The 27,983-nt window shown below is 43.2% G+C and overlaps 1 protein-coding gene across 3 annotated transcripts; it reads right to left on the reverse strand.

Moving 5' to 3' along the window:
* ALKBH3 (alkB homolog 3, alpha-ketoglutarate dependent dioxygenase) lies at positions 1-26,872 on the reverse strand. 3 transcript variants are annotated; one of them, XM_063437728.1, is made up of 10 exons: positions 26,796-26,872; positions 12,012-12,122; positions 9,437-9,522; positions 9,320-9,354; positions 8,388-8,435; positions 7,461-7,564; positions 3,988-4,076; positions 3,680-3,889; positions 2,183-2,281; positions 1-1,019 (listed from the first exon to the last, which is right to left on the reverse strand). In XM_063437728.1, the coding sequence occupies exons 2-10, from the start codon at positions 12,082-12,084 to the stop codon at positions 927-929; spliced, it is 837 nt and encodes a 278-aa protein (XP_063293798.1). In that variant the 5' UTR covers positions 12,085-12,122; positions 26,796-26,872; the 3' UTR covers positions 1-926. The 3 variants fall into 3 exon arrangements, with proteins under 3 accessions (XP_063293798.1, XP_063293797.1, XP_063293799.1); XM_063437727.1 differs by lacking the exon at positions 26,796-26,872 and adding an exon at positions 17,468-17,518; XM_063437729.1 differs by lacking the exon at positions 26,796-26,872 and adding an exon at positions 16,838-16,857.
* Between the last annotated feature and the right edge of the window lie 1,111 nt (positions 26,873-27,983).

Genomic DNA, 27,983 nt, shown 5'->3' on the forward strand with positions numbered 1-27,983 from the left:
TTTTGTTGCCCTCTTTGCAAGAAGTAAATTGTTCTAGTGATGGGCAGTTTCTCTTAATTTGTTCTCATCGATTATCCTTAGTTTTTTATCAGACCATTTTACCATTTCACTGTATTATCATATCAACAATTTAAATTTATTCACACTTGTTATCATACCTGTTGGTCCCATATTTCTATATCACTATTTTGGAAATCGACTGGCTTCACTGTTTTGAAATAGCATTGCTTATTAGACTGTATTCACACTTGCTATCAATATGAAAAGTAAACTGAAAATAAAGATTTATTAAACATATTAATTCGAATTTCAGTTAATAAATAAAAAAAGTGTCTGTCTCAGTCAGTGAAGGAGCAAATTCTGCTATGAACCCGTTTAGTTTTACATCCTATGTGGGCCAGGATGATTATATTGAAAGATATTTGGCAGTAGGCAGGTAGGGTACATCCCCTTTTAATCTGTAATGGAAAGGATACCAATAGCCAAGGTTTTTATGTAGTTATTAGCATTATTGTAAGAGTTTACCCTTACTATTCATCAATATGAAACATTAAATTAATTTATCTTTTAGACAGTCATAAACCCATGTTCGAAACAAATAACTGTGCAGCTATAGTGCAAACAAGTAGTTACTAAATCCTTGTGACCTTTACCAGCAGAGATGCTTCATATTATATTCATTTAAACACATCTAGACATAAATTAGGTAAATCCAAATAGTACTTGCACTCAGTCAAAACAAAAGGTGGTTTTGTAAATTAGGTAAAGGGCACCCAGCGATTGCTTTCCCATTATAAACACTGCTATTAAGCTCGTCAGTGACTGGGTAAGGGGCGATCCTTGTACAGGGTTATTTGCTCATAATTAAAGGAATCCAGACATCAGCCGATAGCCTAGATGTATAGACTCTGTATTTCTTCTGCTGATCAACGGTGTACGGCTGTGGTTTCTGGAAGCATAGTTCTGAAAGTAAGGTTAATCCGTGGTCGTCGGTCGTGGTATTCTTTGGGAACTCGATGCTGCAGAGAAATGGAGAAGCACAAACCACACGTATTAATTTTAAACACACAGGTTTGGGGGAGCTCTTACCGTATTTTTCGCTCCATAAGACGCACTTTTTTCCCCTCAAAAGTGAGGGGAAATGTCTGTGCGTCTTATGGAGCGAATATAAAGCTTTACTTACCTGTCTTGTAGCGTGGGCCGGCTTCACAGCGCGCACCGCGGTACAGGAACTTCAATTTCAGGTTCCGGTTTCCGGCGGGACTGAAAGGAAGTACGCACTCAGTGTGCACACTTCCTTTCAGTCCTGCCGGAAACCGGAACCTGAAATTGAAGTTCCAGTACCGCGGTGTGCGCTGTAAGGCCAGCCCACGCTACAAGACAGGTAAGTAATTATGGGACAAGGGGAGGGGAACAGTATGGGAGGGGGGGGGGGGGGGGAGGAGAGAAGACTATGGGAGGGGGGAGGAGAGAAGACTATGGGAGGGGGGAGGAGAGAAGACTATGGGAGGGGGGAGGAGAGAAGACTATGGGAGGGGGGAGGAGAGAAGACTATGGGAGGGGGGAGGAGAGAAGACTATGGGACAGGGGAGAAAAAAAAATATTCTGAACAAACTGTCCCATAGTAAGAAACACTATTGGACAGTTTGTTCAGAATATTTTTTTTTCTGGGTTTCTTCCTCTAAAAACTAGGTGCGTCTTATGGAGCGAGAAATACGGTACTTCTAATTTTTGGGAACATGACAATCTCTTTCCTTAATCCTCTCAAGCTGGTTGGACATGTTGCAAGGGGGAGGGCAGAGAAGAAAAACCGTCATTTTTTTTGCATTATTTAAAAGAAATGATCACAAGCATTATAGCCTCTGTGTATATTATTTTGCAATGTATTCCGAGTCCGCTTTGGTTGGAAGCACCACAATGAAATTATAAAGAACCCGTCACCAATCTAAATGGTCTGATCAATATACCCCACGCTTCTCCAGATCATCAGTTAAATTCACCACAGCTTTTCCAGCACCAACATATTAGCAACACACTGAGTGGATGCTGCACACTGCATTGGGTCAATATGGGCAGTGTTGCTGGTTTGTAGGTGCAGTTCTAGAGCAGACACAATGTTTCTATGGGGTAGTCCGGGAAAAGACGATCATGCATTGGAAAGATTTTTGTATCAGGCGCTCACCTGCCAATCTTCCTGAGTAGCTCCTTCCATTAGTAACAATGTTCCATGAGCCAAAGGTATGTGAACACGCTCCACATACGTGTAGTCCCCATTCTCCTCCTGTAAGGCAGTAAATGCATAATTTACCCATATATCAATCTGCTTCAAGGACACTGGAGTGAGGGAAAAGTAACTATCACTTTCAGAGAAGAGACAGTTCCTCTTTAAACCCTCTTACTGATACCCACTAAGCCAATAATCCACGTATGTTAACATACAGTCACTTAACTAGCAAGATAGTGGAGCACATAACACAAACATACAAAGCTTCACCAAACAGTGCATTATGGTGATATGATAAAACACTGCAAAGATACGCTACAATAAACAATTAATACAAAAAATAAAAATAAAAAACTTGGTATGTATTTTACGATTTGTCAATTTGCCATAACACTGTGTAGTAAATAAGCTCCAAGGGATTTTAAATGTGCCCAATTCTATCCTAGAAAATTCTACTTATCTCATTCACAATGCTCCCTGTTGAGTGCTTGTTAATATCACGAAATATACAATACGTGGGAGGCTACGTTTTGACTTATGTGCCGACACTGAGTGGGTGACAGATTTTTTTGCTTCTAGAAAGCGCTGTGAGTGTTGAACCCCTCCCGCAGAGTGACCCATTTACATGCAGACAGTGACATTAACTTGTGTAAGCAGGCGGAGGGGTCCCACTCAGTGTCACAGTGTGTGCGATTGACAAATAGATGGTTTGCTCCATCAGTTATGTCATACACTATAGTTTACATAATAGCAGCTCTGCTCAGGTTAGAACAGGAAGAATGAAGAGCGGATTGGATAATCACTGAAAAAAAAGAAAGGCACATTATATAAAATTGCAGAACCTGTCAAGAGATGCCTTGTTTAGGCTGTGATAAACTCCCATGATAAGGTATAAATATGCAGCTGTTCCGATGCTGTGGATTACTTCATTATAAGAACCACTGATTCTATTACTAAAGAGGAGGTGTGAAACAACACACTATTATATAATATATTCACTGCAACACATCATTTTCTCATTACACTAAATACTCAACTGTTTATCTGTACAATAAGGCATGCAGTTATCCAGTCAAGAGGATGATAATATAGATTGTAAGCTCATGTGATCAGGTCCCCCCACATTTCTTGTTCCACCTTCACTTGTATGCCACTATTTGCTCATTTTAGTTCTTTTATCTGAGAGCTGTGTAGTATGCTGGCACTCTACATACCTGTTCACCCTCTCACCACTATTAAGTGGAAGTTAAGCTTTGGCAAGTTTAAGGTTACCCATGGCTGCTTACACCATTTAAATGCAGATTGGGAGGCTAGATGACACAGGCATTTATTTGCTCCTGGAGGTTCCAGGACCAGAGCCCCTGCCTGTGAGATGACCACTGACACAATAGCTAAGGTGCCAAATGTTTTTATTGCCTATATCAATATAGTGTCCCTAACCCAGAGATCACTTACAGGGGGTGGCTTTTTTCTCATCTGGAAGGTACGAGTGTCGCCCAGGCTGAGCGAAGCAATAACTGGATTTCTGCCAAGTGCTGGCTCATCGTCACTGTGCCAGTCTATGCTGTCCTTGTCATGTCTGTAGAGGTTGCAGAGTAAGGAGTTGAAGCTGTACCCGGTCACTTCTTCAATGCGATCTTTTAGCATTGTCAGCAAAGGATGCCACTGTTGATACAACGAAACATCATTCTGCAATAATATCAAAGCAAAAAAAGAAGGCAAGACAACAAAAGCAATAGGTGAGAAATTGTCAAAAGGCTTACGTGAGGGTTTGGCTGCATTGTAGAGCGGGAGTAAGTATATGGCAGTTCACCATACCAACATGTGAGCCTGGGCTCCTGGTACTGTCCATCTGACGAAGAAAAAATGAGTTAATTTGAGACCAACACTTAAATGATTATTTGTAGAAAATGAAAAACAAAAAAACAAATCTCTGATATAACGGGATTGTCATTTTTAACAAAAGTGGAATCCGGTCTTTGGCAGTTGTTCGTAAGTCTCAGTACGAAGGTCATTGACATTTATTGTGAAGCCTCTGTTAAGGGACTCAGGGTGTGAGTGCAATTGGTGTGAGCCACCTGCAAACTAGTTATTTTTGGTTACTGCACCTAGTGAGCTAGCATGAACCCTCTGCTAAGTTGTGTGGACTTTCTGTAGCCTCCTTAACATCTCTAATAATGGGATGCTTTACTTTATCTTGGACGGCTGTTAATAGGCTAAACCCTCCCTGTGTTAACCTCTACCACTTCAGCTGGAAGGCTATTCCATGCATCCACTACCCTCTCAGTAAAGTAATACTTCCTAATATTATTTTTAAACCTTTGTCCCTCTAATTTAAGACTATGTCCTCTTGTTGTGGTAGTTTTTCTTCTTTTAAATATAGTCTCCGCCTTTACTGTGTTGATTCCCTTTATGTATTTAAATGTTTCTATCATATCCCCCCTGTCTCATCTTTCCACCAAGCTATACATGTTAAGTTCCTTTAACCTTTCCTGGTAAGTTTTATCCTGCAATCCATGAACCAGTTTAGTAGCCCTTCTCTGAACTCTCTCTAAAGTATCAATATCCTTCTGAAAATACGGTCTCCAGTACTGCGTACAATACTCCAAGTGAGGTCTCACCAGTGTTCTGTACAATGGCATGAGCACTTCCCTCTTTCTACTGCTAATACCTCTCCCTATACAACCAAGCATTCTGCTAGCATTTCCTGCTGCTCTATTACATTGTCTGCCTACCTTCAAGTCATCAGAAATAATCACCCCTAAATCCCTTTCCTCAGATGTTGAGGTTAGGACTCTATCAAATATTCTGTACTCTGCCCTTGGGTTTTTACGTCCAAGATGCATTATCTTGCACTTATCCACATTAAATGTCAAGTTGCCACAACTCTGACCATTTTTCTAGTTTACCTAAATCATTTGCCATTTGGCTTATCTCTCCTGGAACATCCACCCTGATGTGCTGGCTCTGACCCCTTTGTGACACCATCAAAATTGTAGCTTTTTTGCCAATCATTGGCTAAAATCAGCACGGGGGCGGGGCCAAATGCCTTTTTGGACAATTAGGACCTCCTCATAGAGATGCATTAAATCAATGCACCTCTATAAGGAAAATTCAGCGTCTCCATGCAGAGCGTGGGGATGCTTAAAGGAAAACTCCAGTGCCAGGAAAACGATCCGTTTTCCTGGCACTGGAGGGTCCTTCTCCCTCCCAACCCCCAATCCCCGGTTACTGAACGGGTGAAAACCCCTTCAGTGACTTACCTGAGGCAGCGGCGATGTCCCTCGTCGCTGTCTCCGCCTCCGCGACGCTCCTCCTCTTCATTGCGTCGGCCGGTGGGCGAGACTGATCTCGCCCACCGGCCGAGGGGACCTAATGCGCATGCGCAGCAATGCCGCGCATGCGCATTACGTCTCCCCATAGGAAAGCATTGAAAAATCATTTCAATGCTTTCCTATGGGGTTTTGAGCGACGCTGGAGGTCCTCACACAGCGTGAGGACGTCCAGCGACGCTCTAGCACAGGTTTCCTGTGCTAGAACCCAGGAAGTGACCTCTAGTGGCTGTCTAATAGACAGCCACTAGAGGTGGAGTTAACCCTGCAATGTAATTATTGCAGTTTATAAAAAACTGCAATAATTACACTTGCAGGGTTAAGAGTAGTGGGAGTTGGCACCCAGACCACTCCAATGAGCAGAAGTGGTCTGGGTGCCTAGAGTGTCCCTTTAACGTCAGGGCTGCTTTTTCGGCAGCACTGACCCAGGAAGCACCTCCAGTGGCCATCTAAGGAGTGGCCACTTGGAGGTGTCCCTAGAGGCAATGTAAACATTATATAAATTTGCAGAACCTGTCAAGAGATGTCTTGTTTAGGCTGTGAGAAACTCCCATGATAAGGTATAAATATGCAGCTGTTCCAAAAAAAGCCGGAAGGGAACTATTATACTCACCAAAACAACTACAGTAAGCTGTAGTTGTTCTGCTGACTATAGTGTCCCTTTAAGCTAGATTTTATGATATCCTTCACATACAGGGCCAACCCTCCCCCTTTCCTGCCTTCCCTGTCTTTTCTATATAAAGAGTACCCTGGTATTGCCCCCAGTCATTTTTCTCATTATATCATGTCTCAGTAACAGCGACCAAATCTACATTATCATTTGCCATTATTGCCACAAGTTCATGGATCTTGTTCCCTAAACTGCGAGCATTTGTAGACATGACTCTGAGCTTATCATTTTTTAACACACTCGCTACAATTACTTTCCGTCCTTGTTTGGGGGGGGGGGGGGGAGGCAATTGGATTGATGTTTTATTACCCTTTTGCCCCCCCCCCCCAATCTACTTTAAATACATCCTAGCAAAACCTCAACTCACAAGAACATTTGTTCCCTTTTGAGAAAGATGCAAACCCTCTTTTTTGTACAGTTTATTTCCATTCCAAACAGAGCTACCATGAGAAATGAATCCAAGTCCTTGCTCCCAACACCATTCACGAAGCCAAAGGTTAAAGTCCCTAATACGCAGCCTCCTGTCGTTCTGAGTGTTATGCACAGGCAGAACTGCAGAGAATGACAGTGTGGACACAACCTGCCGTATATCTTTAGTTTTAGAGATGTTCACAAAAGCAGTTAACTTAACTGGAATCTAAGCGACCAGTACCCCTTAGTACTTCAATCTGCTAGCTAGGCTAGACAATTGGTATGAAGGAACAGTCTGTTTAAGCTACCCTATTATACACCTTAGTAAAATAACATCCCAGCCCCTAGCTAGCCTAGACACCACACCAGCAAAAGCATTTCATCACCCTTATCATACTCAGCCAGCCAAACAGCCTGAATGTGCCATACCTTTCCTCTGCAACATGACTCTAATGTTAAGTCTGTCGCTCTCTGTTTTTCACAGTGGAATGCAGGTTCTTGAGAAAAAGCTTATCGGTTAGCTACTTTCCTAGCTTGAACATATCGTGTTCTCACTTGTTTTATACATTTAAAAATATGTGCAGATGTTACCAACGCCATGTTTGTTTCCAGCTGTAATACTATACTGTTCTTGCACAAGCAAGCAATTATGTTACCTTGTGCACATCAAAAATAAAGAATTAAAAAAACAAACAAAAAATAAATAAAAAATCATCAGTTTTTCTTTAAGACAAGGCAGATGATCAAGTTCAAGTAACAGTTTCACGTGTAAACTACGCCATCTACTGGAAATTTAGGTGAAAGACAAAACAAAAAAAATCACCTGGTCCCATATTAGTTTTCTGATTCCAAGGGACTTCTTGAAGTAATTGTTCAAACATCCAGCCTGCTTCTTTGGGCTCAATAAACAAAGGGAACAGTCTAAGCCTAGGAGAAAACAACATGGTCCATTAGTCTGTATACAAGAGAGGCAAGTTAAACACACGCTTAAATGGACATTTCAAGTTATATAAACACTGCAGCTTATTGCAGTGGTTATGGTGCAAGAACTCTGTGTGTGCAGTTTTCAAGAAGATCAACTATCCCTTTTCTCTTACATCAGAGGAGCAATGGGAGATCACGGACAGTGGAGGGAAACACCAAACGGTCCAGTTAAAAAGAAAGGCTTGATGGAAAACAAAATGTAGAATTATTTGCACACACAGCCCTATACACACACGTGTGCACACAATTAAAGTTCTATTTCCCTGGTAGGATTCTCTTAATGCATGGGGCATCCACATTTACAATTTGTATGCTGTATTTCTAAAACAGCTGGGGGATCTACGTTTGGCCATCCCACCATAATGTACCATCTGTACCGGTGCTATAACTGATGGTGTGGTCGTGACAAAGACACAGATGCTGCCGAATAGTTCTAATTTCATTTGGGGCACTACAGTCTTTGTCACATAATGTCCAAGCAGCAACACTTTACCGAGCCCATGACAAGTGCATCAGCCTGCATATATGTGGATCATCAACACGCCACAGAAAGCTGGCTGGACATCCTTGTAAATGGCCACATGCAGAATCTACGGTGTATTGTTCAATATCATAAATCTGAGCACGGAACAGTGACCGCCATGCCTCCTGCAACTGACCACCATGCTTAATGTGTGAAAGCAGTGATGGCTTGGTTACACTTGCTCCCATAGTGGCATGGACAAACGTCCCAAGAGTTGGCCCGGATCACAGCACGTTGTTTTACCTGGAAACCCCGGCAGAGGATATGCTGATCTCATGGACGCCGGACACACTGAGAAGAAAGGACAGTACAGATCAGCACAATGGGTAAGTTACGATTTATTAGATGCAGGTATGCACTGACTATCGTCATTATTATTACTATTTACAGTCTTGAAGTTGAGATTAGCAATGCGAGTTTGAATAGAGGACAAAAGAAGGGCGCAGTTGTCTTGGGAAACCAATGTTATTGTCAGTACTTTGGACTGGATCTTGAAATGTGCAAGAATGAAATGAAAATGTTGATAAGGATTTCAGTAACTGAGGTGGGTAACAATAATTTCATGAATTAGTGAGCTAATACGAGCAATGTTTCTGGATAGGAAATCTGGGCTTGTTGAGAGTGTGATTGTCACTCTCCAGAATAACACCAAAGCAGCAAGCTGGGAGTTATGTACAATGGGGGTTTCATTCATCAGCAAGGGGCGTTACAGTATTGGGGACATTTTCAAAGGTCAAAATAAAAGGAGCTCAGTTTTTGAAAGTGAGTTTTAGGAAACGAGTAGTCATCTTGCTGGAGGCAGTAGAGGTAGTTAGTGACACGTCACAGGAGGGCAGGAGAGGTAGATCTGGGTGTCACCAGCTTATAGATGGCATTGAAATCCAAAGCAACTATAAGGTTGCTAAGTGAGGCCACATGGTCATGGATTTAAAGAAAAAGTGCAGATAATATGCAAATGAGTAACTATGCCAGTGACAATAAAGAGACGGGAAGTGGACTGGATGTTTACTGTAAACACAACCAGAGTAAGGAGGTCAATGGTAGGCAGGCTGACATTATTAAAATGAAATAAAAAAGTAATCAAAACTGCCATAAAAACCATACAGGACGTGCCATTTTCTGATACTGTATGGTATAATGTAACATTTAGTTTGGTTCTCTTTCATTCGACTTACTCAATGACTCGTGGTTCTGGAGCCCTGCGATAAGCCTGGAAAAAACACAGTTAGTTAGATGATGCTGGACGAGGCAGAATGTTGTTCAGGCTGTATATGTTCACATTGAGCCATTACCTCCGTGGGTTCTTTATACACAAAGTTCCTCCCAGGGTTCTCAGGCCTATTCGTCTTCAGTTGGGGTTTTAGTACAGGATCCTCAGCTTCAAAAGCAAAAACATGAAACTCACATTGGATTAAAGCTCTTTAGTGGCTCCCCATATCATCAAGAATGTTCTATTTCCTAACCCTGACACACAGCGCCCTCCGGAACCCTATCCTTTTAAATAAAGGGACACTCCACTTTTTTTTTTTTTTCAGAAGTGCTTTATTTTGTGAAGCGAGGTATTGTCACTTTTCTAAATGAACTTTGTTACACCCCCTGGCTGTCAATCAGACAATACTATTACTACCTGGTTGTTTGGCTCCGTGGAGCTAAACTCAAGAGGCAGCCAATTGCCCAAAGCACCCGCCTTGCAAAGACTTCTCATTGAGCTGCATTGGGAAGTCTGTGATTGGACAGCCAATGAAAGTCTGGGCTGGGGTAGAAGGGCAGGGCTTGCAAAGCCAACAGTCAAGAGATCTGTAGTGTTTGCAAGTTGCTTTTAGATATACCCTGATGAAAAAAAAATGCATACATGTTTTCATTGGGGCAAAATCTAGTGAACAGTGATTTTTTTTAAATTTGGGCAGTAGAGTGTCCCTTTAAGTACCCCCCCCCCACATTGCTCTATACTCTATTCTAAAAAGCTTATATCCCTTTAAAAGATCCCTCTCTTACTGTAAATACTAGTTACACACTGCCCCACATCTCGGAAGTCAGTTCTGTATGAACTATAACTTTATCCATTTGCAGAAGATTAAAGTCATTATTATTAATTATTATTATTATTATTAACCTTCTCTTTTATGTTAATTTGTCCCATCTCCTATTAGATGGTAAACTGGTGATCCGGTCTTTCTAAACACATGGTATCTGTTTGTTCGAAACATTTTATAATACTGTATTAAATGCAGTGGAAAGACACTTTAAATTCACGATATTGATAAAACCTTTAAAAAAAAAAAATAATCTGTGGTTTTCTAATTAATATTGAATATATTCAGCTCATATATTTAATTTTTTACAGGCGGGTATAGAAACCATACATTTTATTATAAGAGAAGGTCATTATGACTGCATTAAATATGTTACATCATATTAAATGTTTGTTTTAAACAGTTAATATCATGAAAAGTGATCTATTGAACTTGCTGAAAACTATGAACACAACTTATAGTCGGATTGTAGTTATAATCCAATCATCGCTTTTGTAAGTTTACTTTAAAAAAAAAAAAAAAAAGCGTGGATTGTGGAAAACATTACAATACCCATGCCTTCAACACAGAATGAGTTAAAACCAGCGCACAATATTTACCACCATTTATTTAGCAGAAATACCAAAGATTTAAAGTAAGTTTGTTGTTCTTCAGCCAAGTAGGGTAGGTGACATTAACCCCTTAAGGACACATGACGTGTGACCTGTCATGATTCCCTTTTATCTCAGAAGTTTGGTCCTTAAGGGGTTAAAGGAATCACAACAAACGTTTGGCAGCAGGAATATTTAAAAGGTACCCAGGATGGACATTCTAACAAGCTTTTCAGGGATTTGGGTAAGTGTTTACATTAGTGAACAATGTATTATGTCTAAGGAATACAATCACTGTTCTTAGACAGACAACCAATATATCATTTTATATATATTATCTAATTCTTGTGTTTTGTAACACACACTGCCATCTAGCGTTTATTTTCATCTAATTCACTTGCAACAGAGTTTTATTTGGAATGCACATTTGATGCGAATACAGCAATGCAGTTTTCGCTATAACTGTTATTATTATTTATGAAGCGCCAACAAATTCCCCAGCGCTGTACAACAGGTGGACTAACCAGTATTTGCAACAAGACGAGTTGGACGCACAGGAATAGACGTGTTAAGGGCGCTGCTCACACATGCTTACATTCTAGAATTACCTGTTCGTACGGAATCACCAGTTAAAATGTTTACTGTTAAGAAATGTACTGTCCATTGCAGATTCTGCTCTGTTGTGACTCAGACACTGGTGTATGTAATAAACTGTTATGGTAACAATTGGCTGACTCAAAACAGGATTCTTTTTATTCCAGAATCTTTATCATAAAATTGTTAAGCAAAGAGATTCATCCATTTCCTAAAATATGTAGCACAGTCATGCTTGAGACACCCTTTTATATATCACAAGGCAGATGCATGTTAAACAGACTTTCCACACATATCAAGCACTTCAGCTTGCTGTGTGTCGAGTATCTCCTCTTAATTCTACTTTATAAAAGAAATTGAAAATTTGCATTTTTATAACGAATTTCAGAAACGCCTCCCTGGCTGCCAATCAGATAGCTGGGAGGTATACTTCCCGATTCTATTGGATCTACGGAGTTAATTGACGTGGCAAGCACATTCTGCTGTGCTTGGTAAAAAGGAGAGAGACAGCAGATCTGCAGCATTTTCAAGCTGGTTTCAGATATATCCCCAAAGTATGCAAGTTTTTAATTAGAATATATCTACTATATAGTTAAAAAAAAAAAAAAAAAAAGATTTTCCAGTTGGAGTGTTCATTTAAGGGATCTCACCTGGCCGAGGGACTGCCCTGGTGGTTCCAGCCCATGCTCCCTGTACCCGAGCTCTCCGTCTCTTGTCTTCCATGCTGTTAAACTCTGTTGATTTTCATATCTGGAACACTACTACAAAAATAGCAAAGATCAGCAAAATTGGTACTGGCAAACTGCAACATTTTGCTTTTTCCTATCCTCAGAGAAAATAAACAAAACATTTTTTTATAATTTTATTTTAAAGGAATTGCTATTGCATACAGTTTTTCTTTCTGTAGAGATTCAGTTTCATTCCAAAGCCCATGTGTTTAAAATCTTAAGGACCAATGGCATCTAATACCATAATCACAACATGGCTCCTATAGACCTGGTTAAAGCACTGAAATTTAGCCACTAATTTAGTACTCCCAAAGGAACGGGACATTTCTATTTGATAAAGCATCTTTTTTTTTTTTTTTACTACTTTGCTATTTTTTTTTATATATTCTTTATTTTTGCGTGCATAAAGAAAATAAACAGTCACATTTGCTTTTGCATAATAACAGACAGTAACTTAGCAGGGCATAGCAATGAAAACACAATGCACATTTTTATATTGTAGCATGATGTGTAAGCTTAAGCATGAGGACAGTGCTAGTGAGGGGTTGACTATTGCGACATGAGCATGAGAACTATAGGCACTGTTGATAAAGCATCTTTAAAGAACAAATTGTTACAATGAAATTACACAGTTGTTGGTGGGGGGCGGAGTTGTGTTTTTTCAATATCACACAGTATAGCAACTAGGGATAGACCAATTATCGGTTCGATATTCCAGATTTTGGAAAATATCTGTATCGGCCACTATTGATACCGATATTGCCAATAATGTGAGAGGCGGCGGTGGGCAGCACATGCAGGGCCGGCTCATCCATAAGACCGGCAGGAAGGAAGCGCTCCGCTCTGCCAAGGCACACCAGGGAGGAGAAAGGCCCACCTTTGGGGTGAGGGGTTATGGGGGGCTGTGGGACACTAAAGGACAGGGTGAGAGAGAAACACTAAGGGGTGGGGAGAGAGAGAGGGGAGAGGACCACTAAGGGACAGGGAAGGAAGGGGAGGGAAGAGGTGAGGTACACTAAAGGACAGTGAGGTGATGGGAAAGGAACACTAAGGGACGGGAAGGGAGAGGTACACTACTGGACAGGGAGGGGAGGTGAGGGGAAAAGAACACTAAGGGACAGGGAAGGGAGAGGAGTGGTACACTAAGGACGGGGAGGAAGAGGAGTGGTACACTAAAGAACGGGGAGGGGAGAGGTACACTAAGGGACACTACTGGACAGGGAGGGGAGGGAAAAAGAACACTAAGGGACAGGGAAGGGAGAGGAGTGGTACACTAAGGACAGGGAGGGAGAGGAGTGGTACACTAAGGACAGGGAGGGAGAGGAGTGGTACACTAAGGACAGGGAGGGAGAGGAGTGGTACACTAAGGACAGGGAGGGGAGAGGTACACTAAGGACAGGGAGGGGAGAGGTACACTAAAGGACGGGGAGGGAGAGGAGTGGTACACTAAGGACGGGGAGGGAGAGGAGTGGTACACTAAGGACGGGGAGGGAGAGGAGTGGTACACTAAGGACGGGGAGGGAGAGGAGTGGTACACTAAGGACGGGGAGGGAGAGGAGTGGTACACTAAGGACGGGGAGGGAGAGGAGTGGTACACTAAGGACGGGGAGGGAGAGGAGTGGTACACTAAGGACGGGGAGGGAGAGGAGTGGTACACTAAGGACGGGGAGGGAGAGGAGTGGTACACTAAGGACGGGGAGGGAGAGGAGTGGTACACTAAGGACGGGGAGGGAGAGGAGTGGTACACTAAGGACGGGGAGGGAGAGGAGTGGTACACTAAGGACGGGGAGGGAGAGGAGTGGTACACTAAGGACGGGGAGGGAGAGGAGTGGTACACTAAGGACGGGGAGGGAGAGGAGTGGTACACTAAGGACGGGGAGGGAGAGGAGTGGTACACTAAGGACGGGGAGGGAGAGGAGTGGTACACTAAGGACGGGGAGGGAGAGGAGTGGTACACTAAGGACGGGGAGGGAGAGGAGTGGTACACTAAGGACGGGGAGGGAGAGGAGTGGTACACTAAGGACGGGGAGGGAGAGGAGTGGTACACTAAGGACGGGGAGGGAGAGGAGTGGTACATTAAGGACGGGGAGGGAGAGGAGTGGTACACTAAGGACGGGGAGGGAGAGGAGTGGTACACTAAGGACGGGGAGGGAGAGGAGTGGTACACTAAGGACGGGGAGGGAGAGGAGTGGTACACTAAGGACGGGGAGGGAGAGGAGTGGTACACTAAGGACGGGGAAGGAGAGGATTGGTACACTAAGGAACGGGGAAGGAGAGGATTGGTACACTAAGGAACGGGGAAGGAGAGGATTGGTACACTAAGGAACGGGGAAGGAGAGGATTGGTACACTAAGGAACGGGGAAGGAGAGGATTGGTACACTAAGGAACGGGGAGGGGAGAGGTACACTAAGGGACACTACTGGACAGGGAGGGGAGGGGAGGGTAAAAGAACACTAAGGGACAGGGAAGGGAGAGGAGTGGTACACTAAGGGACGAGGAGGGGAGAGGTACACTAAGGGACAGGGACAGGGAAGGGAGGAGAGAGGTACACTAACGGACAGGGAGGGGAGAGGAGCACTAAATATTCTTGAAAACATTAAAAGAAATCTGACTGGCATGTATATTTTGTGTATTTACCACTTTATAAAAAAATAATAAAAAAGATTTGCTAAAAAAAAATATTAATCATGTTCAGTAAACAGTAGATTTGTGTAGAAATTGTTTATTTTTTCAAAACGGTAAATGTATAGAATATCGGTGTTGGTAAGTTATCGGCTAGTGGCCTAAAAGTTCACAGATTATCTGTATCAGTATCGGCTCTAAAAAAAATCAATATCGATCGATCCCTAATAGCAACCCAGATTAATTTCATATGCAGGTTCTGAATTCTCGCATATGATTTCCTAAAAATTGCCAGAGCTAGAACACATATCACAATGCGTAATCAGTACATTTCACATAACTAAATAACCATACAACACTACTTTATACTACTCTGCAGTAAAAGGACCATTATATATATTGTTTGAATCAGCATCGGAAATTAATCCCCACCCCCTCCCAAAAAAAAAACAAAAAACTTTTCAAATTATTAACCCCTTAAGGACCAACCTTCTGGAATAAAAGGGAATCATGACATGTCACACATGTTATGTGTCCTTAAGGGGTTAAATAGATTATCCAGGCACCCAGACCACTTCTGCCCATTGGAGTGGTCAAGATGCCAACTCCCACTACCCTTAGCCCTGCAAGTGTAATTATTGCAGTTTTCATAAACTGCAATATGTACATTGAAGGGTTAAGTCCTCCTCTAATGGCTGTCTATCAAAAGTGTTTCAAGCGACGCTGGACGTCCTCCTATGTGAGGACCTTCAGCGTCGCCGAAATCCTCATAGGAAAATATTAAATAATACTATCCTATGGGGAGGTCTAATGCGCGTGTGCGGCTTTTGCCGTGCATGCGCATTAGATCTCCCCTGCTCGCGCTGGACTCCGGTAAGTTACTGTAGGGGTTTTAACCCCTTCAGCAACTTGGGCTGGGGGGTGGGAGGGAGAGGGACACTCCAGGGTCCTGCAGTGCCAGGAAAACTGATATGTTTTTCTGGCACTGGAGAATCCCTTTAACCCCTTAAGGACACATGACGTGTGTGACACGTCATGATTCCCTTTTATTCCAGAAGCTTGGTCCTTAAGGGGTTAATCTACAGAATTCATAATTAAAGTGTATGATGATTGTTTTTCTATCAGATTGGAGTATTTTTTGATGTTGATTCAAACAAATTAAATCAAGGCCAATGTCTGTTCACACACAAATAATTATAGAGTGAAACTGTCAAGAGTTCAAAGTGAAGTTCGAATTTTAGGTTAGAAAATCCCTGAAACATAGCTCATTTTTAATTTACGGAATTTCTCACAATTCTCACTTTGGTTAATAAAATCTGGCATTCCAAGTATTTCTGGTTGGTTTCCTGAATGCACTTTTTTATATTGGATACAAGTTAATGAAAATGTACTCTTTAGTAAATGGCAATATTATATTGCCAGAGGAAAACTGATGAATATGAAGATATTGATAATTGATCCGAGACATTCTGTTTTGATTAATCTCCGTATTGCTGCAGAATAATACAGGGCAGCACTTTACATGTGCATACCAACATCTTTGAAGTGTGTACAGGAAAACATGCTGGATTCAGCAATGCTAAAAAGGATACTGCCACACTGATGAAAAATTTATGAAAAAATATTGAACTGAAAATTACAGTGAACTGATATCCAAAAGGCATAGGTGAAACAGGAAAGTTGTGACTACAGTAGAGCTGGAGAATTTCCCCAGATCAGTTATTTTGCTGATTTGTCATACGTAATGAATAACATCTTTTGAATAGACAGTAAAACAGCCAAACTGAAGTATAGCGGAGAATCTCCCCAGTTTAGCCACTGTAGCTTAACCCCTTAAGGACCAAACTTCTGGAATAAAAGGGAATCATGACATGTCACACATGTCATGTGTCCTTAAGGGGTTAAAGGAATCCGGCAATGCTGGAATGCAGCATTAGGTCCCTGGCCCTCCGCTCTCTGGAGATGAAAGGTGATTTTACCATTCTCGCTGTGGCTGGCTCTGTGACTGAGATTATCAATTTTGATAATCTCAGCCAATTCAATGCTTTCACATAGGAAAGTGAAGTTCAAATTTTTAATAAAAAAAAACCCAAAAAACTATTGCGAATGAATCAAAGCATCTCACCAGGGAATGTTCATTCCCTCCATGTAGAGCGTGTGACACACGGAGCACCTCTAGTGGCCATCTGCGTGAATCCCACTAGATATGTAATTAGCCAGCAATGTAAAAATTGCCATTTCTCTGAAAAGCCAGTGTTTACAGTGCTAAGGCTGCAGGGACAAGCTGTAGACACCAGAACAACTATATTAACCCCTTAAGGACCAAACTTCTGGACTAAAAGGGTCTGGAATAAAAGGGAATCATGACATGTCACATGTGTAGCATTTATGGTGACTAACTACAGCATCCTTTAAACTGCGAAAGATCACATTTAAGTGAATAAGCCCTAGCGTAGTGATTTAATGTGTCACATGCCTAGAACAATTCACTAATTTCAGTTTTAAGATGCTGCACAGCCTCTTTTACTATCACATTATCACAGTCATGTCTGCTCCCCAAGAGGTTCTGCAGTCAGTTGGCAGAAGGAGGTAAGTGCTACAGACAGCTAGCTCACTCTGCCAGTTAATAATTGGTTCCATAAAAACTGAATTAACATTTTAAAATTTTCAGATAATTATTGCCCCACATGCAAGGGTGTCACCCTGCACCCACAGTAACATGATCCTGGCAGCCACACACAGACCATGCTCCCACCTGTTTGCCTTGCATCATGTGACCTCTTCCTGTGTTACAAAAATAAATGTCCCACAGAGCTCTGCAGGAAAGGTTCCACTTACTGCCTCCAATTATTAAAATGTATTTTCAGTGGTTTAAAACGAAGAAAAATCTTTTGACAAACATTGTGTTCATTTATTCAGGCTATTTACTGAATCATTAGTCAGTGTTTAACTGCTTGATTTAACTGCTTGATTGCTCCATCAATCTGACTGCCATTCTGGAATTAAGAAGGAATTTGGAATTTTTGTTATCTAGTTTGTTGCAAAATTGGAAGTGTTTCAAACTGGTTTTTTTTTTTAAATTTATATTTTGCCTCCTTTTGGATCAACAGCAAAAACAGATGTAAGGCTGAACTTAATGGACACGTCTCTTTTTAGCCTATGTAACTGGCTTACACATTTTTGTTGCTAAAATGAGAATTCAAAGTGAGTTTCAAATGTAACATCAAAATAGCCGAACTGCTATGTTTCCAGTATAACTGCTAAGGTCTATTATTTCACATAGATTAACTTTCAAACTTTGCTAACAAATCCTATGAATTAAAATCTGAATTGCAAAAGTTTGGAGATTCTACATCTTTTGCAAGATAATGCATCTTGGACGTAAAAACCCAAGGGCAGAGTACAGAATATTTGATAGAGTCTAAACCTCAACATCTGAGGAAAGGGATTTAGGGGTGATTATTTCAGATAAATTAAAGGGACACTCCAGGCGCCCAGACCACTTCTGCCCATCTGTCTACTAGACAGCCACTGGAGGACACTTCCGTGTTCATAAAGAGGACCTCCAGCGTCGCCGAAATCCCTATAGGAAAGCATTGAAAGCATTATTCAATGCTTTCCTATGGGGAGGTCTAATGCGCGTGCACCGAGGGACATCGGCGCTGGATACAGGTAAGTCACTGATTATTATTCATGGCAGCATTTAAATTATGGGTTAGCTCCTCCCTCCAGCCAATAGGACAGGAAAAACAATTAAAGAAATAAATTATCCCTGAGGTATAAGAGATCCCAGAAGACTAGGTTCCTCAGTCTAGTAGCAAGCTGATCCGACATAATAAAAATGGGTGGGCAACCCAAATGCTGCCATGAATAATAGCCAGGAAAAGAAAATTACGGTAAGTATGAATAAATGTTCCCTATTCCTGGCTAATCATGGCAGCATTTAACATATGGGGAATACCCAAGCAGTAAATACCACAGGGAGGGAATAGATGCTCAGAAATAATTTATTTGCTTTGAGAAGCACAAGAGTTTAGGACCGAAAGGCTAAATTGCAGACTAGAATCTGAAGAAACATCCAGTTTGTAATGACTAACAAACGTCCCAATAGAAGACCAATTAGCAGCTCTGCAAATGCTCTCTGGTGATACTCCAGACTCTGCAGCCCATGAAGTGGCAATCGACCTGGTAGAGTGTGCCCTTATATACTTTGGAACGGGAACTCCTCGGACCTTATAAGCCCTTGAAATAATGGAGACAGTCCAGGAACGGAGAGTAGAAACAGAGGCCGCTTCGCCCTTACGGGAGCCCCCAGGGACAATGAAGAGTTGAGGAGACTTCCTCCATGCCTTAGTCCGTTGAATGTAAATCAAAAGACACCACTTAAGGTCCAGCATGTGACACTTTTCTTCCATCTCGTTTGACGGATTCTGAAAGTAGACTGGAAGAATGATCTCTTGGTTCAGGTGGAAAGGAGAGACCACCTTAGGCAGAAATTCCGGTCTGGGACGGAGAACGACCTTGTCATGATAGAAAGTGGTATAAGGTTCTTCTACCGAAAGACCTCTTATGTCCGCCATTCTTCTAGCTGAAACCAATGCCAATAGAAGCAGGGTCTTTTGAGTCAGGGATAACATAGGGATTTCGTCCAATGGTTTGAAAGGTTGTTCCATCAAGGCCTGTAGGACCAAAGGTAAATCCCAAGGACACTTGAATGCCCGGATCGGTGGTCTGATCCTAAGAACTGCTTTCATGAAGCGCATTACCATGGGGTTTACAGCCCATCTGACACCTGACATGGCAGAGATAGCTGAACAATGAACCTTGAGAGTGTTCAGACTTAGACCTCTATCCAACCCAGCCTGTAAGAATCCTAAAACCTGGGAAATAGAAGGTGACTCTAAATCCTTCACGTCTTCATGAAGCCATTCCGCAAAGGCCCCCCATATCTTATAGTACGTAGAAGAGGTAGAAATCTTCCTGGAACGTAACAAGGTGGAAACAACATCTTCAGTGAACCCCTGTTCGCTTAAGGATTTCCTTTCAAGAGCCATGCATGAAGACGCAGCTTGTGTGGCTCCGGGTGTACTAGAGGTCATTGGGACAGAAGATTCCAGAAGACTGGAATTTCCCATGGATTGTCTATCAACAGACTCTTCAAGAGGGGAAACCATGGACGATGAGGCCAGAATGGGATGATAGCTATTATCTTGCATCGTTCTTTGGAGATTTTCTTCAGGAGGGCGGGAATGAGCTGGATCGGAGGGAATACATATGCCAGCTGAAACGGCCAGCTTGATGAAAGGGCGTCTTGAGCATATGCCAGAGGGTGAAATATCCTTGTCATGAAGCATGGAAGATGAGTATTCTGAGCAGTAGCCATTAAATCCACCTGTGGGAGCCCCCAATTCATTACCAGTTGTTGGAAGGCCGAATCGGATAGCTTCCATTCTGTCTCCTTCACTTGAGGTCTGCTCAGGAAGTCCGCGATCGTATTCTCCTTCCCAGGAAGTTATAGGGCAGAGAGCCCGGTTAGAGTTTTCTGTGCCCAACTCATGATTGGCTTGATCTCCTTCATCAGTGCATAACTTCTGGTACCTCCCTGATGGTTGATGTATGCAACAGCAGCCCTGTTGTCTATCCTCAGTTTCACCCATTGATTCTGAATGAGAGGTTTGAAGTGTAGAAGAGCCAGGAAGGTTGCTCTCAATTCCCTTATATTGGAAGGAAGATGACGGGTGTGCAGGGGCCATAGAGCCTGGACAAATTGGTCTTTCAGATGTGCACCCCAACCATCCTGACTGGCATCCGTGGTGATTATCATCCAGTCCACCTCCCTCAGAGGGAAACCCTTGGATAGGTTTTCCCAAGAAAGCCACCAGTTGAGGGACAACTTTATGTGATCCGGAATGGACATCTTCATTTCCCATTCCTGTGAGGCAGAATCGAACTCCTGAAGGAAGTATTCTTGTAGAGGGCGGAGGTTCCACTGAGCCCATCTCACTAGGCCAATCGTGGAGGAAAGGGAACCTATGATTCTCATACATTTTCTTGCTGTAGTCGTCTTTTCGATTTGAAATTCTCGAATGCGTGACAGTATACTCAGTTTTCTGTCGTGGGCCAGAGACACTACTGCTGACATGGTGTCGAATTCCGCTCCTAAAAACACCAGCCTTCTGGCAGGCCGAAGTTGACTCTTCTGGTAGTTGATTAACCAGCCAAAGCGTTCTAGTGTCTGGAGTACCTTCAGTCGATGTTTTAGCTAAACCTTGCATGTTGGAGCGACTATCAGGATATCGTCGAGGTAATGGAATACTGCTATTCCCTTCTTTCTGAGTAATACGATAACCGTCACCAGGATCTTTGAAAAGGTCCTTGGGGCTGTGCTGATTCCATACGGTAGAGCCCGGAACTGGAAATGTAGATTGTTCACGCAGAATCTGAGGAACCTCTGGTGATGAAGAACTATTGGCACATGGAAGTAAGTGTCCTTCAGATCTACTGAAATTAGCCAATCTCCTTGACGTACCATCGGTATTATAGAGCGAAGAGATTCCATCCTGAATTTTCTCACCCTCAAGTGAATATTGAGATGATGTAAGTCCAGAATGGGTCTCCACTTTCCTCCAGGTTTCTTCAATAGGAAGAGAGGGGAATAGAAGCCCTGAAACATTTGTCTGTCTGGAACAGGAACAATCACCCTTTGATGTAGAAGATCTCCAGTGTACTGAATTAAAGCTTCTCTTTTTTGTGAATGTCCATAAACTCCAGAGAATAGCCTTCTGTAATTATGGACTTCACCCATAAGTCTGGGATCTCTGCCCAAACCCTTTGGAAATGCATAAGTCTTCCTCCTACCAAAGGTGCTTGGGCGTAGTAACCTTCAGAATTGCTTGGAAGGACGAAAGGAAGAGGTGTTAGGCTTTCCTCTGGCGGACTTGTTGGTTTGACCACTTCTCTTAGGAGTTAGGTCTGTAGTATTCACGACCTGGCCTATAAGCCTTACTGTCTCTATAGGAAGGGTGTTCCCTATATGAACGACGTTCAATTGGAGGTCTTCTTGGACGTCTATCTTGCGGAAGCAGAACCTGCTTGACATCGAGTGCTCTCTTGATGGCTTCTTCAAGGGGTTTTCCAAACAATACCTCACCCGAAAAAGGAAGGGAACATAAGTTATGTTTTGAGGCCATATCAGCCCCCCATGATCTGAGCCACAGTGCCCGTCTGGCTGCAACCGAGAATGCCATAAACTTCGACATGACTTTAATTATATCCGTAGAGGCTTCTAAGAGCCATTCACTGGCTTGTCTGACTTGAATCTGCAATGTGTTGTCTTCTGACCCCTTTGTCCAAATCCTCTTCTATGCCCAGGATCCATACTCTCATAGCTCTGGACATAGCAGAAATAGAAACCGCAGGGTGACATCCAGTACCTGCTGCTAAAAAACATTTTGAAATGTCAGCATCAATTATTTTCTCCATAGGGTCTCTCAGCGAAGCAGTGGAATCTATCGGGAGAATAGAACGTTTAGCCCCCTTAATAACTGAGGCATCAACCTTTGGGTTAGAGGTCCAAAGTCTGGAATCCTCCTCACGTATGGGGTATAATTTTGGCAGACGGTTTTGCAGAGAAAGTTTTCTGGAGTCTTCCATTCATTACTTATGGACCTTAATGGACCTATGTACCGGAATTACAGGACCTTAATGGACCTGTGTACCGGAAATGAATGTTTCCTTTTACTGAGAACCCCGAAGTGTTTGTCCGCTGCTGAGGTTTCTAGCACCTCGTCAGGTAGTTCCAGTGTTCTTCTCACGAGAGAGATCAAACGCTCTATTGCTTTAGAGTCTAGGGGGCAGGAGTATTCCTCATCACTGGAAGACATCTGTTCAAAGTTCAGGGAACCTGAATCCTGTCCGAAATCTTCGTCTGAAGAATCGTGATTTTCATGGGGATATTCACATCTAGGACGTTTGCCTTTGTGTGATTCAGCAATGCCTTCCGACACTGCTTGTTTTATCCATGAGGCTATATCCTGGGCAGAGGTGGATGCTCGTGGAGGCTGCTGGAAATCAGATTCTCCTGCAACTCGAGTCAAACATCTTTTGCATAGCCTGCAGTTATCCAAGGGTCTGGAGCCACATCCAACGCAGGCTGACGGTTTATCCCTTCTCCTGGAAGATCTAGGGCCTGTCTGGTCTTGAGGGCTGAAATTACAGAAGTCAAGAGACTGTACCCTCTATTACACTCTTTTTATTATGGAAAAAAAAAAATACATAAATCAATGCTCACCTATGACCTAGAATCGCTGATTTAGCTGAAGTGGGAGAGATCCATTATAAGAACACAAGTTCAGGATGAGAGAGAAAAAAAAAAAAAAGATTGAGGAAAGGATATTTTAACAGAAAAAAAAAAAATGTATCCTGAATCTAATACATTTAATACATTTAATAAATAAATACCTGCAGAGAAAGGGAGCTTGATTCCCAGAGAGCAGTAAGTATTTCTTGAGGGATTTGAATTTTGCGGCAAAATTTAAACCTCACTTTTTCCCTTTAAATAGAAAAGGCGCGCTGTGCCTTTAATCGCGCATGCGCGAACAGCTGTGAGCGCCTGGAGCCGCCATTTTTGATACTGGCGAACAAAGGGCTACTCGCGCATGTGCGGGCGTCTTGATCCGCCGAACCAGAAATCTGGCGCCAGAATATGAAGATTCACCTGCAGGAACAGGCATTCAGCAGCTCTCAGCAGGATGCCAGAGGAACACTAACTCCTCTGACTACCAGGGGTCCCCAGCTACTAGGAGATGGGTTGCATGTACCTGGTCTTCCTATAGAGGGAGGCTGACCTCTTAAGGAGTAAGGCTGAAGGACATAGCCAGGTGAGCATAAAAAAAAAAATATCCTTGTAATAAATACAAGCTGTCCTGTCTGGCTAGGAGGACAGGAAAAAAAGACTGAGGAACCTAGTCTTCTGGGATCTCTTATACCTCAGGGATAATTGAATTCTTTAATTGTTTTCCCTGTCCTATTGGCTGGAGGGAGGAGCTAACCCATATGTTAAATGCTGCCATGATTAGCCAGGAAACACTGGTTCATGGATTGCAGTATTAAATTTACCAGGAAAGGTTAAAGGGACACTATACTCACCAGAACAACTACAGCTTAATGTAATTGTTCTGGTGAGTAAATGTAATCATTGCCTTCAGGCATTTTTATACAAACACTGCCTTTTCAGAGAAAAAGCAGTGTTTACATTGCCTTAGGGACACTTCCAAGTTGCCACTCCTCAGATGGCCACTAGAAGTGCTTCCTGGGGCAGTGCTGCACAGTAGGCAACACTGCCGTTCAGCGTCTCCACGCTCTGCAGGGAGACTCTGAATTTTTCTCATGGAGATGATTGATTTAATGCATCTCTATGAGGAGGTGCTAATGGGCCAAAACGGCAATGGATTGTCTAAAAATCGGCAATTCTGATGTCACTAAGGGGGCAGATCTAGCGCCGGCAGACTTGCGCGGCGCTGGAAGTTAGGTGCTTTAATTCCTTTTAAGGGGGCTAAGTGTGGGGCAAGCCACCTAAATGGTGGGTAAAACACTACATGTTTGTTTTCCTGACCCTATAGTGTTAGGATCTTAACATGTATAGCTTGTGTTCTATTAGACCTGCCTTTTAAGTCATATCAGATGTACATGGTTTCTGGGTATAAAAGGGAATGATCAATCAAATGTTTCTGTTGCAGTGTTTTCTATCAACATTGGATATATACCACATGGTAAAGAGGATTGTGGGACTTCTCCAGAGATATGTTTGGTGACTATCTGTTCGGTTGGGTATGCCTATTCATGATTTTAAGCAGTAACATTTTGATTTTTGTTCCTGCAAAATATATACAAGGGGGAATTGTTAATGTTGTACTTGCTGTAAAAGTTATAGGTGTCATTTTTCTCCGTGTTGTAAAATTTCTGTAATTGGTTTTATTGTTGATATAGTTTTTGTGCTATGCTTATTTGTAGTATTTGCAGAAGACCTGTAAGGACTGGTAGCACTTGATAGTTCAATGTTTTCAGAAACCCACATCACATCTTCTTCATACGTTTTGAAAGTGAATGAAAAGTGCCCGATTCCCAGTAAGACAATATGGTTGAATTAGATTAGATATTTCAATATAAAATTATCAGGCTGCATTTGGTGAAATAAAGGGCTATAGATTGCCATCTACAATTTTAAGTTGGTGTCTTCAAATACACATTTATTAGAATTGCCGAAAGACATGGTCAAACCTTGCACAGATTCTATGGTGGCTTTTATTTTTTATTTTTTTTTGTCAAATATATCACTGAGCCTCTAGGCAGGGGTGTATCCTGGTTTTGTGCTGCCCTAGGCAGGACAAAACTCAGGCGCCCCCTCACCCCCACCCAACCCTTCCCCCGCCTTCTAAATACACACACACTGACAGATACGCATCCATTAGCTAACAGTTAGCTAATGGATGCGTATCTGTCAGTGTGTGTGTGTGTGAGTGTATGAGTGTGTCTGTGTGTGAGTGTGTCTGTTAGTGAGTGTGTCTGTTAGTGAGTGTGTCTGTTAGTGAGTGTGTCTGTTAGCTGCTAACAGACACACTCACACACTCACTAACAGACACACTCACACACACTGACATACACACACTAACAGACACACACACACTAACAGACAAACACACACTCACTAACAGACGCACACTAACAGACACACTCACACACACTAACAGACACACTCACACACACTAACAGACACACTCACACACACTAACAGACACACACAGTCAGACACACTCACACACACTAACAGACACACACACACACTAACAGACACACACACACTAACAGACACACTCACTCACATTAACTCATTTTTTTTTTATTTACCCCCCCAGCCTCCTTACCTTTGGGAATGCTGGGGGGGTTCTCCCTCTCCCTGGGGTCTAGTGGGGCTGCCGGTCGGGCTGCTGGGCTGGTTGCTGGGCGGGCGGGCGGCTGGCGAGGGAGCACTTTCTCTGAGCTGTCTGCTCAGCTCCCTCGCGCGCCGCAGAGTGAGGCTGGGAGGCGGAGCCGGAATATGACGTCATATTCCGGCTCCCAGCCTCACTCTGCGGCGCGCGAGGGAGCTGAGCAGACAGCTCAGAGAAAGTGCTCCCTCGCCAGCCGCCCGCCCAGCAACCAGCCCAGCAGCCACCAGCCCAACAAGGCATTTGCCCTGGGCGTTTGGGGGCGGCTTTTTTTGCCGCCCCCTGGAAAATGCCGCCCAAGGCAAATGCCTTGTTTGCCTCGCGGCAAATACACCCCTGCCTCTAGGGCAGCGGTAGACAACAATTTGCTCTCCAGATGTTGACCACGTCTCCCATACTGCTCCGACAGCCATAATTCTGGCAAAGAATCAGGGGAGATGCAGTCCACAACTGGAGCACCCCTACTCTAGGGCACATAAAACCACAATACCTAGCTTTAGTAGATATGTTAAGAGTGCCCCATAAAAAAGAGAACCTAGGCACCATGAACGCCTGCTGTAGTGGTTATTGTATCAGAAGACCCTTTGCCCATCCCACTGTAAGCATTCAAATAATTTTCCAATGGATTGACTTATGTGGGTCCCCGTTGCACACCTGTCAGCTGATCACCATCAGCCAATGAGCTAAGCCCTACTTACAAATGAGGACACTGGGCACTACTGAAACCATAACCACTAAAACAAGCTGTAGTGATTATGGTGCGTGGAGTGTTTCTTTTAGCAAAAGTTGTTTTGGTGCTCAAGATACACTGCCCATATAGAAAATAAAAATCCCAGTTTAGTAGCAGGGCCAGTGCTAGGGCTATGTTGTGCCCTAGGCAAGATCAGCTACTTGCACCCCCCATACAAAAATTGCCAACTTTTCATGTCTCTTCTTCCCACTCCCCCCCCCCCCAGTCCCTCTGTTAGTCACTGTGAACTCAGTGTCTGTGACCCTTCAACAACTTATGTGTGCCTTTGTCCTCCCTAGATCCTCTGTGTGTCTTTGCCCCCCCAATCCCTTCTGTGTGTCTTTGTTAATCCACCCTCTCCCATCTACCTTTATGTAGCGTGGCTGAGCAGACCGCGGTATATGTTCTTCTGTTTCTGCTACCAGGTCTGACGGGAAGCTGCTAGTTGCTCTCAGTGAGCAGTTTCCTGTCAGACTGAGCAGAGGCTGCAGAAGATACTCTACCGCAGTCCGCTTGGTGACGCTACATCCAGTGGCCGGCAGGAGGGGGAGCAATGTGCTAGGCAGCTGCCTTGTTCTCCTAGCGGTAGTGCCGCCCCCGTTGAGTATTTAATTATGCATTTATCATTGGTGGTAAACTTAAAAAGTGCAAAAGTTGCAAGCCCTCAAATTCTAACCCCGCCCAGACTTTGTGTCTGTCCAATCACAGACAAAGCACCTCAATAAGGAGTCTTTGCAAGGCAGGTGCTCTGGGCTAATGCTGTCTCTTAAATTTAGTTCAACTGAGCTAACCAAACCAGGAAGTAACAGAATTGGGTGTCTTATTGACATCCAGGGGAGTATACAAATCTTCAAGTGCTTACTTGTTTGGAGTGTTCCTTTATAGTGAACTAAAGAGAAGGCAGAACAAATCCCCATAAAGATACCTCATATTAGAAATATATTTTAGTCCTCATGTTTAAAGAGGTGCAAAATGCATTTTTGTGGGTTGGGTTTAAATCCACTGGAATATTAGTACATATTCAGCAATTGCACCTAAATCAACACACTGAATGATCTGCTTCAAAATGAAACTAAGTGTTTGATAACTGTCGATCAGCAACACATTAGGCCAGCGTTTCCCAATTGGTGTTCAGTGAGAACATAAATGGGGCTCCGCCAAAATTCCAGGAAACAAAATTGCTGCGGGCGTCGGGCGCACTCTCCCCTGCTCAGCTCCTTCGCGCGCACAGCAGTGCCGAAGCTGGAATATGACATCACTCCGGCATCACCAAGAGGCGTGTTAGGGAGCCGAGCAGGAAGATCACTGATCCCTCGCTGCCCGCACTGTATGCCCGCAGGAACCGCATGCCCAGCTGCCCCACAGGGTCTGCACGCCCAGTGGCCCCACTGGACCACAGGGACCGCACGTCCAGCCCAGCAGACCCACTGGACTCCAGGGACATAGATACATTGTATGGGTGTCTGTTAGGGAGTTTGTATGTGTTTGTGGGTCTGTCAACGAGTGTATATGTGTGCTTGTCAGTGAGAGTGTATATGTGTTTGCATATGTGTCTG

This window comes from Pelobates fuscus, chromosome 12 (genome assembly GCF_036172605.1).
Source record: "Pelobates fuscus isolate aPelFus1 chromosome 12, aPelFus1.pri, whole genome shotgun sequence".
NCBI classification, from domain to species: Eukaryota; Metazoa; Chordata; class Amphibia; order Anura; family Pelobatidae; genus Pelobates; species Pelobates fuscus.

Excerpts from the sequence above, each read along its gene's own strand:
- ALKBH3 (XM_063437728.1), bottom strand. The coding sequence starts at position 12,084 with ATGGAAGACAAGAGACGGAGAGCTCGGGTACAGGGAGCATGGGCTGGA. Across the intron at positions 9,355-9,436 it reads TGTATAAAGAACCCACGGAG|GCTTATCGCAGGGCTCCAGA; the intron begins GTAATGGCTCAA and ends TGTTTTTTCCAG. Across the intron at positions 4,077-7,460 it reads GAAAACTAATATGGGACCAG|ATGGACAGTACCAGGAGCCC; the intron begins GTGATTTTTTTT and ends TTTCTTCGTCAG.